General features: G+C 28.6%; 1 protein-coding gene across 2 annotated transcripts; it reads right to left on the reverse strand.

Annotated features, from left to right (window-relative positions):
* Positions 1-1935: 1935 nt before the first annotated feature.
* On the reverse strand, positions 1936-11223 carry LOC113868522 (probable mannitol dehydrogenase). 2 transcript variants are annotated; one of them, XM_027504173.1, is made up of 6 exons: positions 11209-11223; positions 3447-3511; positions 3238-3351; positions 2576-3089; positions 2297-2450; positions 1936-2141 (listed from the first exon to the last, which is right to left on the reverse strand). In XM_027504173.1, exons 1-6 carry the CDS (start codon positions 11221-11223, stop codon positions 1936-1938), a joined length of 1068 nt encoding a protein of 355 aa, XP_027359974.1. The 2 variants fall into 2 exon arrangements, with proteins under 2 accessions (XP_027359974.1, XP_027359973.1); XM_027504172.1 differs by lacking the exon at positions 11209-11223 and having other exon boundaries at positions 3447-3544.
* Between the last annotated feature and the right edge of the window lie 8032 nt (positions 11224-19255).

The following is a 19255-nucleotide window of genomic DNA, read 5'->3' on the forward strand; positions in this document are numbered from 1 at the left end:
TGTTACTACTGTGGTCATTCCTGTGAATGATTAAAGTAATGATTTTATAGCATTTGCTAATGAACAGATTAGTAGGTGCATGCATTTGCAGTGGATCTGTGAAAAATGCTATATATATATATAAAATTTAGCCCAAATAAATTAGCATTGTTATAAGATAGAACGATGCAAATTTTCTCATAATTTTTCTTTGCATTTTTTTCGACAGCTTGTTCAACAATAATCTTAATTTTTTTAACATATTAAAAAAAATTAAAAGTAGTTTCACATCGGATAAACCACTGTAATAAAAATTCTTATATGAAGTTAGATATACTTAAATATCGATTTTTATAATTACTTTCAAATATTTCTATGCCTCATTACTCAAAGTAACATCTATTAAACTTCAAACCACAATATCAATTATTATATAAATTTTTATTATAACTGCACTGTTATAATTCAATCACAAATTATCGTAAACTTATCCTTCATTATCATGTTTTACCATGCTTTCCCTATTAAACCATCATCATATCATTTTTCAATGTCATATATTCTCTCCTCATATTATCATTATCATTAATCAAGCCTACTAGCAAAATTATTATTTCTATCATCTCATTACTTCTTATAAACTTAGTATATTCACCACCACTATTAGAACTACCTTTAATTCCTCACTATTTTACTTGAAATAAAATTATAATCATAGTTAACCCTTTATGATCATTCTAAACATCAACCATTGTGTTATTATAGGCTTAGTTTTCTTGATTACAAGTCACATCTCATCCTTATATATATTTTAAGTTAGAAGATGTTAAGGTATGTTTTAATATTTTATTCAGTAAAAGCGGACGCTTGCTTTACAAGTAAATCGCTTTTAACAAAACACTTGTTTATTATAAAAGTGAATAGATTCATTTATTTAATGTATAAATTACTAATTTGATATTGATTATTATGAATTTTTTAGAATACACTACATATTTATGATATTTAACAATTTTTTATTATTTTTGATAAATTAGTTATTTATTTTAAAAAAAATAAAAAATAATAATGATAAGAGTAATATTCCCAAAAATATTTTAACAAAACTTGAAATCAAGCCAGAATTTGATTAAAAATTACAAATAATTATTCATATAATTTAAAACTTAAAATAAATGATTATGTTAAAAATCCATTTCATGTATTTGTAATTTCTTATATTCCTCATTTATTTATTTATTTTACAAATCCTCTTCTATGGATTTAATATTTTTTTAATATTTTAAATTAATAATAATACCTTTAACAAAAACAAAACATTAATTTATTAGCATAAATACATAAATTTAATTATAAATAAGAAAGTGTTTGCTATAAAACATTTATTTCAGTATTTAAAAGTTTGAGGAAAAAGATTACCTCATATTTTATGATTGGAGTACAAATTTTTAATTAAAAATTTATATTTAAATGTAAATAGTTAATATAGTATAAATAGTTTAAAAAATTGATTCAATAAATAAATTAATAAAGGTCATATTAAACATTTAAAATTTTAAATAGTTAAATGAAAGTTTAATTAGACAAATACAAATGTAAATATTAAAAAAAATCCAAATTTTCTTCACGGTGCCCTTGCTTTCCAACGAAGTTTTAAGTTCAAGAACTGGAAGAAGAAATTTAATTTCTTACAAGGAAAAGAATAAAAATAACTTAAGCTGTTGAAATTCCTTCTGATTTTTAATATAATATAAAATTTGTTGGCAATTTGAGCAATAGTATCGATGCCAATTACATGCAAAATTTATACTTTTTTATTATTCAAGACATGGCACAACGAAAATACATCACAGAAATCGGAATGGGAAACTCCTTGACAAAAGGTTGGGCTGAAAGCTATCACATTTTGCCCTTTACTGTCTAATAGTCCATAGTTCATTCTCTGTTGTCCAAAATTTAATAGCACGGTTTTAGTGTGTTTCCAATGTCAATCACAAATCGATATTTAACATCTGCTTTAAGAAGGCGCTCCATTGCTGTGTTGACATAGTCCATAGGAATGACCTCAATGTCAGGTTTTATCCTGTGTTCAGCAGCAAAATCAACCATCTCTTGGGTCTCCTTCATCCCTCCAATGCAACTGCCAGCAACTATCTTCCTCCCTGTCAATAATTGAAATTAAATTCTTTGTTAGCATCAAATTGCCAATTCAGATGTTAACACATCCATGCATCCACATTTTACACTATATTATCCTTGTGTAGCCATTACAAGTTTTGTGTCATCATATGGAAATAATAAATTTTCATATGCTTACCCATAAGTAAAGGAAAGACTGGCAGCTCCAGAGGCTTCTCTGGTGCACCAACCATTACAAGCTTTCCATGAGACTTGAGTAAACCAATCAGAGGTAAGAGGGGATGAACTGCAGAAACCGTGTCAATAATGCCATCCAATGTGCCCTTTGCACCCTACAACGTGATCAACAATGTTACTTACTATTTTATCTTATATATCATTGTCAAATGTCAATTTCTGAGAGCAATATATTCACACTTCAAATTAGTAAAAAATTGCATGGCATGTATATATATACCTGCATCTGATCTTGGTCACGGCTTAAAAGAAAAGAATCAGCTCCCAAACGTTGTATTGCTTCCTCCTTTTTGTTGGGTGATGTACTGATTACTGTCACCTTAACCCCAAAAGCTTTGGCAAACTTGACAGCCATATGACCAAGCCCACCAAGACCCACCACACCCACATGAAGATTAGGCTTGTCAAGTCCAAAATATCTCAAAGGGCTATACACTGTGATCCCAGCACAAAGGAGAGGAGCAGCAACATCAAGAGGTAAGCCATCAGGAATTCGAACAACAAAGTGTTCATCTGCAACCATTGAGTCAGAGTAGCCTCCATATGTAACGGTGCCATCTCTATATTTGGCATTATATGTGAGTGTATATTGTGTACAATAATTCTCAAGACTGTCAACACAGTTTTGGCATGCCCGGCAGGAATCAACCATGCATCCCACACCCACCTTGTCCCCGACTTTGAACTTCTGAACGTCGCTTCCCACCTCTGTCACTACCCCAACTATCTCATGCCTGCATTATTATTTACACTAATTAGAATAAAATTGAATTTGTCCCATGATATTGCAGTTTATTTTTTTGATAAACAAGAGCATCCTTGTGATACTGGTTGGTTTAGCTCTACATCGAGAAATTGACAGAATTAAAGTAAAATGTATACCCTGGCACTAATGGATAAAATGAGAAGCCCCATTCGTTCTTCGCCATGTGGAGGTCTGAGTGACACATCCCACAATACAACACTTTGAATGCCACATCTTTTTCACCCGTTTCCCTGGAAATTTTTCGAAGTTAGTACCAAGCAAATGTAATCGTTACTAACGTGGTATTTTTAATGAAAAGATGCATCGAGGGAGGAGAAGAGGGAACCTTCTGGAGAAATTGAAAGGGGAGAGAACACCAGAAGGATCCCTTGCAGCCCATCCGAAAGCCTTCTTAGGATGCTCAGTTTCGTGTTGTGTTGCCATTTCAATTGTGTTATGTTTCAGTTAGAAAAGAATTTGAAGAATGTATCTTTGTGAGTGAAGTGAAGGATGAGTAAGGAAGTAACAGAAGAGGGGGAAGTATTTATAAGTGCATGGTGAGGGTTATATCGACGTCTTTGGTGACGTTGTATCAGACTTAGGTGACGACGTTGCGTGTCCTTCACGGGCTTTACTTATACTGTGTCAAAGTTAAGGGCAGAAGCGGCGTTTATTTCTTGCAAACCAAACTATCTTGAAAAATAAAAATTCAACGTTCTATCCACTAACAATGTGGTAATTTATTTGGGCTAAATTATTAATAAAAGTATCCTAATCTTCTAGCATTTTCAAAACAAATTGGTAAGTTCATGCATTTGATATCACTTGAACTTCATAATCTGGATCATTAGTATTAATTGTTTCAGTGGTTAAAGAAAGTGTTTTAAGGTTAGCACGTTTTGTTTTATGATGTTGTTTTCGTTTGATATCATGATAGTCATAATATATTTTTTATTATTAATTAAAATTTATCAAAAATTAAAATACTATCAACTTCACATTTAATTTAATGATGTAGATTCACAATTTTTTTAATTTTTAAAAAATTAATCAATAATAAATAATATATATTAAAAAGTGTGTTGTTACTTTTTCAATTCCTTGGGCATAACCTGTGCCTGTGGCTTGGAGTGCCATCGCATTACCCAGCCAGTAAATTTTGAAACTAGTTCTTTGATCAAAAGTAAGGCTCACCAAATACAAAATTTTACATGTAATAATTAATAAATTGCACATTATTGATAGGACTTCAATAATGACCGCACATTCTTAACACCATTTAGATACAATGCATAAATATTGAACATTTTGCCCATATTATTACCAGAATGCAATTAAAAAACTCAAATATATTCGAGAGGCTATGTTTTTTTTCTTCATATTATAACATATAATAGAAATAACTATTTTAAAATATATAATATGACTGTTTTAAATTTTATAAATTAAAATTTATAAAATTTAAAAAGTAACTATATAATTATTAATAAAAAATATTTTATTATATTAAATAAAAATAATTTTTTAAATTAAAATTACATAATTTTGTTTTTCGAACTATTAATATGGTGTTGATTTGTAAAACTTGATTTGGGAATGAAGAAAATTCACAGCCTGCCAACCTACGCTAGTCCCGTGGTGTCTTGAATATAGGAGTTGAAAAATGGGCTTTCCAAAAAAAACTAAATAATAAAAAATAGGTCTGCTTTAGCAAATTAAAATGAGACAAACTGATGGATCCATAGCATATTGCATGCTCGATTCTTGCTCAATGTAAAATATAAGAAATAAAAAAAATATCTTCAGATATATTAATTATAAAATTTAAATTAACAAGATATTCACTTATTATGATTTATATAACTATATAAGTTTATTCATTTAATATATTAATTACCAACTTAATCATTGATTATAAATAATTTTAAAAAGACTAAAAATTTATAATATGTAGTTATATTTTACTAATTTTAGGAAATAATGATGGAGGAAGTAATTACTAAAACGGGAGAGGAAGATGGTTACTTTTTCCACATCTCTCTTTAAAGGGAAGGGAAATTTTGTTACGAAACGGCTTTCTTTTTCTGTTCTCTACTTATTATTCAAAGAATTCACATGAATAAGGGTCACGTTTTTATTGCCATACCCAACTTGTCATGTTCCTGAGTCTTCGCATGGTCCCATTGGAACAAATGAAAACCCAACCAATATCAGAACACATTTTATGCATTGTTTCAAAACCCAACCAATTATATACTGATCAATAGGCAATAGCCACAATTTTCACTGTAAAAATCATATTACCTCGTTTAAAAACCAATTAAGCGAGTCTTGTATAAATATACGGCTATTCTTATATTTATATTTATCGATTTAATAAATTTATTCTCGAGTTTGCGATTTTTATTTTGATTGTTTTTAGATGTCACGGGTTTATATATTTTTTTTATCTGACTTAGGTTTTAAAATTTTGGATTTTTTGAAAGTTTTTTGACACTAAGTTCTCATATCATATTAGAATTTTTTTAAAATATATTTTTATTTAAGAATGTGTATTTACAGATTATATAATTATATCTTGAATCCGTGTTGATAAACTCAACTTGAATTGGCCGGTTAGAGACGGAACGTGAACCGGCCGCCTGAGCAGTTTGAATTGTTTATTAAAAATGTAATTGAATCGGTATGAGGTTTATTTTTTTATATATGATTTTTTTATTTAGAATTTAAAAATACAAATTTTTTTATAAAATTACAGAAATATAATTTTTTCAAAAAATTGTTATTAGTGATTTTTGATAAAAACTAACAATCACAATTATTGATATATTTTTTAAATATTATCATTTATTACTTTTAATTTTTTAATATTTTTTAAATTTTTTTATTTTTTATTTTTAAATTTTTGTACTACACTAAAAATTATTATTGATAATTTTTAAATTTTATATTTCTGTAATTTTGTAAAAAAAAGATCGTATTTTTTATATTTTAAAAAAAAAAAGCCTCGTATGTCGATGAATTTTTCAGTGAATTTAATAATAAACTAGTTACTCTTAATAATAAACCAATCAGACGCAATTACAATCGCATCTACGTATGCTAAATGGCGAGTTCTAATATCCTTCCTTCTTTTGTAAAAAATAAGAAAAGAAATATTTTACAAAAGTTATCATGTATCATGGACCGTTGATTTTAATCAAATGATTAAGAATAAATTACAAGATACCGATTATTCAAGTTAGATTTTTGAAAGGATACATTGGTAATTTCGTGTTTTTATTCTTTCTTTGTATTTTATTCCTCTTCTTCTTCTTGGTGTTGGTCATCTTGTTCTCCTCATCTTCAGCGTTATATTAAAAATTATATTTATAGAACAACAAGTGTGAAGCGTTTTCAATGTTAAAAACATGAAATTTCAAATATTAAGTATGTATAAAGTTAAGATAAAAAGAACATCAGGTTGTGGAGATTCAATATAAAAAGTAGGGATATCTTGATGGGTTAATAACTAATAATATTGAATATATTCAAAATTCATTGTAGAAATTAATGTTTCGAAAGAAAAATATTTCAACAATGGTAAGTTGCAATGGGTTTATCAATATTAATCTAGTGTATATTAAAATATATATCTGGGTTGCATATTTAAAAAGGTTGTGTAGTGTGCAGTTGTACTGAGTTGTGTTCTTAGTCTCCTTAATAAGGGGGTGATTGTATTACTACAATGAAATTGGTTGTGCAGGTCAGAGACGGTGAAAAAAATAATGAATATTGGATAATTTCTACAAGGGTTCGAGAGTTAAAAGATGTTAAATTGTGGACAGAGTTAAACTTGAACAACGGTTTGTGCGGCCTTTACATTTGCATCGATTGTGTTATAAAACCAATATGATTAGGTGAGCACCTTTTATATTTGCGTATGGATTCAATTTGCATCGGGTCTGTGGCAAGTCTGATGTCATTAGGCAACCACTTTATACATTTTCTGCATGGACTGTATTTGCATCGGTTGTGTTAGGTTTATGTCGCTAATTTTTACATTGGTTATATGAGAAAACCCAGATAGAACTTAAGTTTTAATTTTTTAAATATACTTTGTAAAGAATTATTGCTTCGATCATCCAATTCAACTGATGTAGAATTGACTTTTCCAACCACGTTTTATGTTCTTCCAGTCATGTCTCATTGGAATCCAGATTGATAGGTCAGTGCATGTAATTCAGAGGAAATTATAAAGGAAGTCACAGAGGAGAAATCTCATCTTAGTTAATTTTATCCAACAAATTTCAAAGTTTAGATGGAAAAAAAATCTGGGAATGAAGGAAGTTGAGAAAAAATAAGAGAGATGAAAATGGAGGAGTTGTCGTAGAGAAGAAGAGGAAAGAGATAAAGGAGAAGTAGCAATTTACTTATTTACATCGCTTATTTGAGAAAACTCATGTAGAACTTACGTTTTAATTTTTTAAATATACTTTATAAATAATTATTGCTTCGGTCATCCAATTCAACTAATGTAGAAGTGACTTTTTCCAATCATGTATCATGTTCTTCCAGCCATGTCTCATTGGAATCCAGATTGATAGGCTAGTGCATGTAATTCCAAGGAAATTATGAAGGAAGTCACAGAGGAGAAATCTCATCTTAGTTAATTTTATCCAATAAATTTCAAAGTTTAAATGAAAAAAAAAATCTAGAAATGAAGGAGGTTGGAAGTGTCGCAACAGGGGGGTCGTAACGGTACGGCGAAAAACGTTTTCAAAATATCAGAGGAGTCGTCACCAAAGTTTATTTTAAGAAAAACCTTGAATTCAGCTGGTGGATGACTAAGGCTGAGTCACCATATACATCAAGATCTTTAACTCTATAGCCGCTTAAATTCCCATAGCACATGCTTCAAATTCAGCTACATTATTCGTACAATCGAATGATAATCTAGCTGTGATCGAGATATATTGCTTCTCTGGGGAAATCAGTATAGCACCAATCCCGTGTCCGAGTGCATTAGAAGCACCATCAAACATCATGACTCATTCATCTCTTGCTGAAGATTCTTTCTCATTAAGCAATGCCATTATATTTTCATCAGGAAATTCGTAATGTATTGATTGATAATTATTTATCGGTTGATGAGCTAGGAAATCTGCGAGAGCACTGCCTTTAATTGCTTTTTGAGTAACATACACATATTTTCTTCATGTACAAAACCCTTGATCAAGTCAGCCTTGCACAACTTAGCAAAAATAACCTTAACAAGAGTGGTAACGTCTTCAATTTTTCTCTTTAAAACATGTGCAGACTCTTCCTCAATGACATTTATCAACGATCCTCCATGCCCGGGTAGGGGATTACTCCTAATGTTAGGGTTATCCTTCTTGAAATTCAGCCATTTAGCATTAATTAAGTCTTGCACTTTGAACTTTAATGCCCTACAATTCTCTGTCGAATGACCAATGCCACTAGCATGATACTCGCACTTAGCATTTGGGTTTTACCATCTTTGATAGGGCGGTTCTACAGGTTTCATTTGACAGGGTACAACTAATGAACTTTAGAATAGGCGAGGTAGTAACTCAATGTAGGACATGGGGATTGGGTCGAATTGAACTTGCTTCCTTTCTTGATTGTTTTGGGGTCTTATTTGGTTGGAATTTAGGTTTTGGTTCCAATGTTGGGGTGGTCTCATAGGTGGTGCTATGGGAAAAGTAGGGAGAGCGGGTTGGTAGGGTCATGACTGATAAGATTGAGGACTTGAATTCTGTGAAACAGCATTGACATATGGGTAAGATATTTGAGGGGCAGGAAATGTAGGTTGGAATTGAAAAAGTGCAGAGTTAGGTCTGATGAAAGGAACTTCTCTTGGGTGAAAAGCTATAGCATTAGTCTCTCCCTCCTTCTTTCTTCCTCGACCAATTGTAAATTTCTTCAAATTGGAGGGTCTGCCAGAATTATGAAATATCTTACCACTCCTCAATCCTCCTTCCACTCTTTCTTCGATAATCACAATATCAAAGAAGTTTGACGAAACACTTCCCATCATCCTATCATAGAAAGGTGATTGGAGAATATCAATAAATATAACCACTATTTCTTTTTCAGACAAAGGAGGCTACACTCTCATCCTCCTTCTTTAACATATTTTGCAGTCGTAATCTATCAGGAGCTATATCAATGTTGTACTTATATTGCTTTAGGAAAGCATCAGCCAAGTCTTTCCAACTACGAATACGAGTATGCTCAAGATGCATATACCAACTGAAAGCTCTCCAATCAAACTGTCTTGAAAAAAGTAAATTAGCAGCTTATCATCATAGGCATGTGATGCCATTTTCCTACAGTACATGATCAAATAACTTTTGGGCATATCGTTCCTTTGTACTTATCAAAATCAGGCACTTTGAATTTTGGAGGAACTATCACATCTGGGACTAAGCAAAGATCTACAGCTTCTCCAATGTCATAACTACTCCCCTCGATAACTCTCAATCTTTCTTCTAATATTTGTAATTTTTCTCTGAATTGGAAGTGCTCCTCTAAGTAATTGGACTGGGGTTCTTCTAAGGTCTTATGGGAATGGAATGGTGATATGGCTGGGTTTCCATCAAGGCTAGGATTAATGATTTGTGGTTGGTGGTGGATTAGTTGATTTGGGGTAGGTATGATGTGGGGTATATGAGTTTCTTGGGGATGGGCATTTTGAGGGTAAGCATATGATGAGATAGATGTTTGGGTTGGTTGGATTTGTGGACCTGAAGGTTGTGGAGGATTGGGTTGATTTGATGGTTGGCCAGTGTTTGGTGGGTTCTTAGCCATCGGTGGTGTATAACCTTGGGGAAGGCCATATGGGGAAAATTGGACATCTTGTTGATTGAAAGCTTGTTGTGGAGGCCTTTCTACATGCAAGGTCAAAGGCACCATTGTTTCATGATGAGGAAAACTTTGAGACGGTCCTTGTGTAGGGGTAAAACCTGGTAGATAGGTAGGAGTGGGTTGTGGTGGAGGTGCTTGAGTAGGGGTCCCCTCTGTGGTTCTTCTCTCTAAAGACTTCAGTGTCTCTAGGATTTGTGCCATTTGTTCCTTCAACTGGTTAACATCGTTTCTCAATTCTTCATTGTGCTCTTCTAACTCATCCATGATCCTTGCTTGAGCGCGAGTTCTATAAGGATGCTTTAGAAAATATTTTCCCGTTATATTTGTTTAATTTTCTGAAAGAGTTTGTAGTCAAGAAAGAATTAATTAAAATAAAAAGTGCACTTAAAAATAATGACCAAAGATTAAAGAATCATCACAGTTGTTGAGCTTCTTCGAGTCTTTAATGAAAATTAATGTAGGATCCTTGTCAAATGAAACACACCAAAATATACTCCATAATCAAATCAAAACATCAAAGTACATCAGAGTGTGATTCAAAATACATCTTATTTTTCCTACCCATACATAGTCTACCCATTCTCCAAATCATTACATCACCCCTTCCTAGCCCTAGCTATCATTCCTTTCATCTCTGAGACCAACCAGTTGCAATGGCTAAGGAAATCTTTAATTTCTTGAAGTGTCGTGTAGAAAAAAGTAGTTGTCTCGGCCTTTGTCAATATATACGGGACCTCATTAATCGCGACATTAGCTAATGATGCAAGTTGTATAAAGCGCTTGATCCAATACTCAATGAGCTTATCTCCTTCTTCTATCAGACCATATTTCACTTTCACAATAGCTTCATACTCTTTCATGATTCTGATCACTTTCCATTTTTCAGCATTAATTTCGGCCTCGCATGCCATGACAATTTCCTTTATCTGCTCTTCCATGTGTTGCACTCGTGTTTGGAGTTCATTGGCTTGAGTCAAAGCTTCTTCTTTATCTCTTTTTGTCTTGTATAATACACCTTTTAGTTGTCGTTTCTCATATAAAGCTGCATTTCGCTCCTTCACCCTCAATCCCAATTCCTTGCTTGCAGCCTCAAGGCAACGTTGAACTTTAGCTGCATGGCTTTGCATAGACTTTTGCTTCTTACAAACCTCTTCATAGGCTTGTTTTTTTTTCACTGTTTTCTCTTTTCAAAATGGCGCAAGTTTGGCGGCTCTCTCGAAGCTCCTTTCTACCCTCACATTCTTCTCAATCATCTTAGCCAATCTTACCTTTAATTCTTTTACTTCTTCATTCTCAAAGGGTTCTGAATTAGATGACTCACTTTTTTGGGAGGTACCTGGATCTTTGAATGGTAACTTAATCTCTTGGACTCTTTCTTTAACCCATTGACAGTAACTTGCTTTCGTTGCACAACTCCTCACGCCTAACTCTTTTCCTTTTTGATCAACCCTTTCTCAAGCATTCCTTGCCTTTTGGATAAGCTCCGTGAAATTTTCATCTTCATAATAGACAACAAAAGGAATCAACAATTCCTCAGCAGGTGGTCCCATCATAGGATAAGCGAGCTGACGTTGTCCCATAATTGGATTGTAATTAATACAACCCCGAGTACCCATAAGAGGAACATTTGGGTAATTGCCACAGTGATAAACAATGGTCGTTGACTGTTGCCATGGAGTGTGCCACTTGACGTGTCCTTCATTCAAACTGGCTAAGTGATTAGCCCACTCTTAACCATTTTTCTGCCAAATCTGAAACCTCAGCAAATCAGTGATCGGACACTTGATCTCACTTGGCCTTTTAAAGACATGAGTTGTGAGCCATATATAAAGCATAGGTAAACAACATATAATCCTCTTTCCTTTCCTTTCATGGCAGAAACTCAATGTACAATAAACATAAGTTATTATTGCAGGGACAGATTTTTCAGATCGATTTTTGTATGCAAGAAATACATCTATTGCTGCTAAATCCACAAAGTTGTCATGTTTAGGGAAGAGGACGATGCCATAAATGGTGAGTGCTAGGACATCCATGAAAGTGTCTCAATCTTCTTTTTTTGCCAAATTATGCATGAAATAAATACACGAATATCAAAGGGTGTGAGGGAGCATACAAACCTTATCAACTCAACAAAAACAAAAGCTGCAAAATTAAACAACACGAGAATATCACAAAAAATTATCAATGGTCATCTATCTTAGGGTTAACAATAATATTAAGAAAAATATATACAACAAGGTTATGAAAATGCATGCATAAAATAAATACACGAATAAAAGAAACATAATACAATTAATTCAAATAATAAAGAAAAGGATTAAACAAATATAAACAAAATAAGACAATTTTTGCACAATCAATTATCAAAGGCTTGACTCTTTAAAAAAATTTTCCAGTGGAGTCGCCATCTGTTGCAGCCGGGCAGTCGCAACGGTACGACAAACAACGTTTTCAAAATATCAGAGGAGTCGCTACCAAAGTTTATTTTAAGAAAAACTTTGGAAAAATTTAAATATAATACGATCTTAGAAACAAAAAATGAGTTCGAGAGCCATTTATGCGTAGGGAAGGTATTAGCACCTTACAATGTCTGTTTTAAAAACGGTTACCTTAAATTAATTGTGCAAATTTATTTAAATTCTGAAAAATATTTATTTAATCCCTAAACATTAATTATTTTTATTTTAAAAGAAGAAATATTATTTATTGAGATATTATTTGGGTTATTTTAAAAATTATTTTGACTTGACGGGTCAAGTTCCCGCTCCTATATATCTCCGAGTGCAATGGAGAACTCTAAGTCACGTAGTTCTATCTAAAAATTATGAAATTAGTTGATTATAATTAAGTTTAATAAGAGAAAATTTATTTTCAAATTAAAATTATTTTTGTAAAATTATAATGTTTAGGATACAAGATAACGCAGTTATACATGTACCCTACGAAAAACAATACAGAAAGTGAAGGAAGTTCACATAACTATACTGCAAATCGTAAAAAATATTTTATTCATAAATAAAGTATTTGAATTTTAATTTTGATTATGATTAATGTTGAAAAAGAATTTAAGATAGCATAAGCTATATATTAATCTCTTATAATTTTTGGACAATCGAAGGCAATGTAAATCACACAACGATATTACAAAAATTTGTATAGTAAAATAAAAATAGAGAAATAATTGGGTATTTAATTTATCAAAATTAGAAATACGATTCAATAAATTTTAAAATATGAAAACTAATTTCATTTTTATTAAAAATAATAAATTTATTTGAATTGATTAAAGAAGATATTCATTTAATAAAAAGATTAAAAATTTCATTTGATAGATTTATATTATATAAAAGCTAAGGTAACATTGGTACACATAGGTTTTTAATAATTTATAACGCATAAAGGTAGAGTCGCTACACATTAGCATTATAAATTATTTCGTTAGTAAAACAATTTAGATTTAAATTGATTAATTAGTAAAATACTGATTATAGGAAAATGCATTTTAATTGATTATTAAGAGAATTTTATAATTTATTAAAGATGATATATGATAAATTAATATTGCCTAAAGTTTTGGTAACGTAGATATACGTAAACTTTCTCAATTTATAACATACAACGATAGAGAAGCTACACGCTAATGCTATAAATTGATGCAAATATTATGTTATATTATTATTACATTGAAGAGAGTAAATTGCAAATATAAATTTAAATTATATCAACACTCTACAAACATACAATAAATAAATACAAATATTAGAAGGTAAATAATCAAAATAATAATTAAGACATAAATAATGGAATAACATAAATAATCTTAAAGAAAATTTATTGTTAATATTAAAATAAAATAAATTTTACAAATAAAAATATAATTTGTATATAATATGATAAAAAAATTATATTATGTTTAATCAATTTTAATGATTTTTTATCATAATTATTCTAATTATCATTGCTTAAGAAATATAAATGAAATCTAAAGATTTAAAGTAAAATAGGATAAATAAAATTAGACAACAAAGTAAAACTATAAGGCTGAAAGAAAATAAATAAAAAAAATAAAATATAGAGATAGGCCCAAACAAATAAAAAATAAAAATAAAAATAAAAATAAAAATAAACTTAATCGACAGAAAAACACCTAACAACTAAACGGAAAAAGGAGAATAAGATAATACAATAATTGACATAAGGCCAAGTAAATTAAATGATGTCCAATAGCTTAGACGTAGGCTCAATGCTCGAATTGCATATTTTACATTATACAATCAAATCAATATACTAAAATAATAGTAAATGTTAACAAATAAAAAATAAAAAGGTGATGAAAGAGATGATTTGAGAAAGTGTCTGTGCCTACATCTTACATTTCTATCAAATCAAGTACAACATACCTAATAAAATAATATTAAATCAAAAAAAGAAAGAAAAAGTTGATTTAAGCATGATTTTGTACTAGGGGCATACATCCACGCAGAATAAAAATAACTGAGCTTACAGAGAGCCAGTTTAAAAAACAGGGAAGAAATAATCTTACGCAGGTAAGTTTAAGAAAACAATCGGAGAAGAAAAAATAAACTTACCGGTACGGCGATTCAAACGGTGGAACAGTTGTTAATGGTATATTATTTCTTTTCTTTTTTATTTTCTTCTTCTCTTTCTTCCTTAAGACTCAGATTTTTTTATAAAAATTTTGGAGGTAATTCCTGGAAGGTGAAAAAAAAAATTGGTATTCACAAGAAAAAATAAGAGAGATGAAAATGGAGGAATTATCATAGAAATGAAGAGGAAAGAGATAAAGAAGAAGTAGCAATTTACTTATTTACATTGGTTATCTGAGAAAACTTATGCAGAACTTACGTTTTATTTTTATTTTTTAAATATACTTTGTAAAGAATTATTGTTTCAGTCATCCAATTCAACTGATGTAGAAGTGACTTTACCCAACCATGTTTCATGTTCTTTCAGCCATGTCTCATTGAAATCCAGATTGATAGGCTAATACATGTAATTCAGAGGAAATTATAAAGAAAGTCACAAAGGAGAAATCTCATCTTAGTTAATTTTATCCAACAAATTTTAAAATTTAGATAAAAAAATTCTAGAAATGAAGAAGATTGAGAAGAAATAAGAAAGATAAAAAAGGAAGAATTGTCGTAGAGACAAAGAGGAAAGATAAAAAAGAAGTAACAATTTATTTATTTACCCTTCATTAATATTTTATTACCCAATATAGTTATCTGTTCCTCTTAATTTTTAACCTTTTCACCAATTAATCTTAATCATTTATTTTATATTTATAAATATCAACGGTTTAAAATTAATTCTTTTTTATTTATTGAAAAGCGTTATATTTACTTTTTACAAATAAAGGGGATATTAGAATTCACATGCTAAATGTTATTTGTCCCTCCCGTTATTCCATACATTAAAGATCCGATCCATCTTTTCTTTTTGTTTTCGGACTACTGTTCAAGTGCTTTAGCTATCTCACATGTAGATAAGTATTGAGATTATGGGTCCTTTGAGAAAAAGTCAAAAGATACATGGGCTTTTTTTATCTAAATATTATTTTTTTAAAATTACTAAAATATAACTTTTTTAAAATTAATTCTTTTTTATATGACAAGTTTATCTTTTTTATATGTTAATACATATTTATTTTTAATTTAAATAGATTTTTATATTATTATAATTAAATATAATTAATTATGTAAAAACATCTTTATTGGTAGTTCTTAAAATAGTTCTTGAATTGAAAATTGATTTTCCACAACAGCTACAGTTAATCATCAGAAAGAGTGCTTTAGGCTGCAAGGGAAGTGTTTGACCAGCAATCGACAAGAACTGCATTATTTAAAAATAATTTCTTAAAGGATTCTTTTCCAAAATTTGTTAAATTTAATTTTAAACAAATAGTATAATAATTTTGATGGGATCCGTAAAAAGTAATTTTACCACTAAAATAAAAGTAAAGTATTTTTTCAAATACATGTGACACCGTCAAATTCACATAAAGTAAATTTTAGAACTTATTTATGTTTCACCACTAAGGTACTCTAATAAACTAATAAACTTCTTATACTTAAAGTTAAGAAAATTAAATTAAATTAAGGTGAAATACATTTATACTATTACAAGCAATTAGCATGTTCATGCCTTAAAAAATATTACTATATTTATCTCCTGTTACGGTCAAATAATAAAGATTTTATTTATTTATTTATGAAGGAAGAGTTTAAAATTTAAGCTATAAAGAGATATCATTTTTTTGGATAAACATTTAACCCTATCAAAAGGACTTCTTAGAAACAAAAATATTATCTTCAGGAGATATCAACTCCTGTTTAAAAAACTTCAAACATTATGGCCATAGACGCTGATTTAATTAATTATTGAGAGTTATTAAAGAATGAAAGATTATTAGTAAAAATGATAAATATTATTTTAAAGTTCAAACAAGTGATTGAACGTCTTTTAAAAAATGAGAGCTTACTTCATCTTCTTTTGCTCTAGGTTCCTTTAATTTAATTTTTTTTTTAAGGTGTTTATGAATTTGTTTGCAATGAATTTTGTCATTTATTTTTTTATGAGTAACTAAATCTATAGTTAAGATTATGGTAAATTTTATTACATAATTTATGTGATTTTTAAATATAATGATAATATTGATTTCTTTGTAATATTTGACTTTTATCTTATTAAATTGTAGTTTTCACACTAAAAATTGATAATCCTTAACATCTCATGTTAGTTGCATTGTAAGCAGTTACATCACATGTAATTAATAAACTATAAAATAAAACGAGACAAAAAATTAAGTAAATCAAATCTATCTCTTATATTCTAACAATTATTAAATTAACAAACTCATTTCTATATTTTGCCTCTTATGATATTTAAGGATAATAGTCTAAAAAATAATAATATTAATATTACATAGTCATTGAATATTAATAAAATAAAATAAGTATAAGTGATTCATAAACGCAACAAAAATAATGTTAGAATTATATTAAAGAATATATAAAAAGAAGTGAAATCATGTGCACTAAATTTATCTCATTCATTTTCTATCAAAAATTATATTATTATCCTCTTAAATTTGCTTTTAAATTTAAATTTCTCTTATTTTTAAACTACTATGCATCTCTTGAATTTAAATAATTAAATCAAAATATTTGTAGTATTTAAAAATAATATAAATAATTTAAAAAAATTATTACTATTTTTATAAATGCAGTTGCTCAGGAACAATATAATTTATTGTGAATCATAAATATTGCAATTATAATTAATAAATATTAATTTTTTATTTTAAAAAAAAAAATTTGCCAAATAAAACGTGAAACTTGTATAATTTTAACATGTCGGATTATTTTAAGCTTTGAATAAAATTTAATATTTTTAAAATGAAATTTCAGCACATTTGCAAAATTTGATGGGTGAAGGATTTGATTTGCCATCTTTCACGGATAATGGAACAAAATTAGGCATTTAACATGTGTGAAAGGAACAGTCACTATAATTGACGTCAAGGCACTGTGATTGTGATTGACACTCTTTATTTACGTCAGACACTGTGATTGTGATTGACGCTCTTTATTTACGTCATCTATTGTACAGTTATTACATAAAGAGTTTTACTCGGTACTTCTAGAAAATATTAAAAATTATTTAATAATAAATAAAATTGTTTTTAGTTATAAATTTGTAATTTTATTTTTAAAAATTATACAAAAAATGATAAAAGTTAATTTAATTAAATGATAAAAATGAATTAAATCATAACGAAAATAAAACAACAAATCATATTTTTTTACATCATTATTCAATGATAAATTATTGTATTAGTAATAATTATTAATCTATTAACAGTATAAATTTTTTTATATGTAATAAAATTAAATTCTTTTTAATTTCACAAGATATTAAGCACTTCTTATTTTTATTTTAAACTATTAAATTAATAATAATAATAATAATAATATGAATTTATTGTGATTTTTTATTTTAATAATACTAATTTAAAAATTAATTTTTAAAATAAATATAATTTAAAATTAAATTTTATTTAGTATTTTTTTTATCAACTCAATGCTAGTCTCTCACTTAGATAGACAATAGCATAATTTTATTATTATTTTAATATATAATTGTAACAAATAATTTTGATATACAATCAAGTTATAAAATATAAATTGTCAAAATGCATTATCATTATCATTTGATAGTGGACAATACTACTATAGGTTATAAGGGTAAATATAATAAGAAAATTGACATAATTTATGGGTTACAGCGTAATCAAAATATTAAAAAAACAAAAGTTTTGACAATTAGAAGGGATGGAGAGGAAGAAAGAATAATTTGGGTCACATGTAAACATAAAAGAGGGTTAAAGATAATTTAATCAAAAAATTTTGGTTAAGTTATACATTGTGTTAGAACTAAAAAGTAAAAGAGTGGATAAAATATTTCTTCAATAATTGAGCTACTCTGTAACATCATTTTTATATTTTTTTTTTCTCTCTTAAAAAGCATATTAAAACAAAACATGACTCACTCAATAAACAAAGAATTCAGCATAAAGAGTTGCAAAAAATTTATTATAGAGTATATACATTCATTAATATATTACTGATTGATTATTTGCATTACTTTCTACTGCCAAATGATGATGATATTACTATTAGTCTATTTTTTCTAATATATGTCTGTTAACTAAACGTATCAATCAAACTTTATATTAAACTCTCTCTATGATGATAATATATTAAAATAATAATAAAATTATGTTGTCATTTATTTAGGTGTAAGATCAGTGTTGATTTGGAAAAAAAAATAAAAATATTAAAAAAATTTAATTTTAAATTACATCTATTTTAAATATTAGTTTTTAAATTAGTATTATTAAAATAAAAAAAACCGTATATTGTAGCAACTAACCTGTGATATAAATTTCACAAAATAAAAAACGTATAAGTATAAAAAAACTAAAAGATAATTGAATCAAAATGACAACTTTTCATTTTACATCGTTGTTTATGAAGCCTATGGTGCAAAGTGTTAAATGCCTATGTTTAAAGAAGTGTGCGTCACAATGTCAACGAAGTCCGCACTTTTCCTTGCAAATTTCGTAATATTGGTGGCAAAATTCTTAAAATATTGGGACATTTGTCAAAGTTTTATGAGTTTTACGTTTTTTTAAATGAAAAAATAAAATTTTGCTAACTGTAATAGCAAAATACATGACGCTTAATAAAAAACACCCTA

The sequence above is a fragment of the Abrus precatorius genome, unplaced genomic scaffold, assembly GCF_003935025.1.
Source record: "Abrus precatorius isolate BTA unplaced genomic scaffold, Abrus_2018 Scaffold6, whole genome shotgun sequence".
NCBI classification, from domain to species: Eukaryota; Viridiplantae; Streptophyta; class Magnoliopsida; order Fabales; family Fabaceae; genus Abrus; species Abrus precatorius.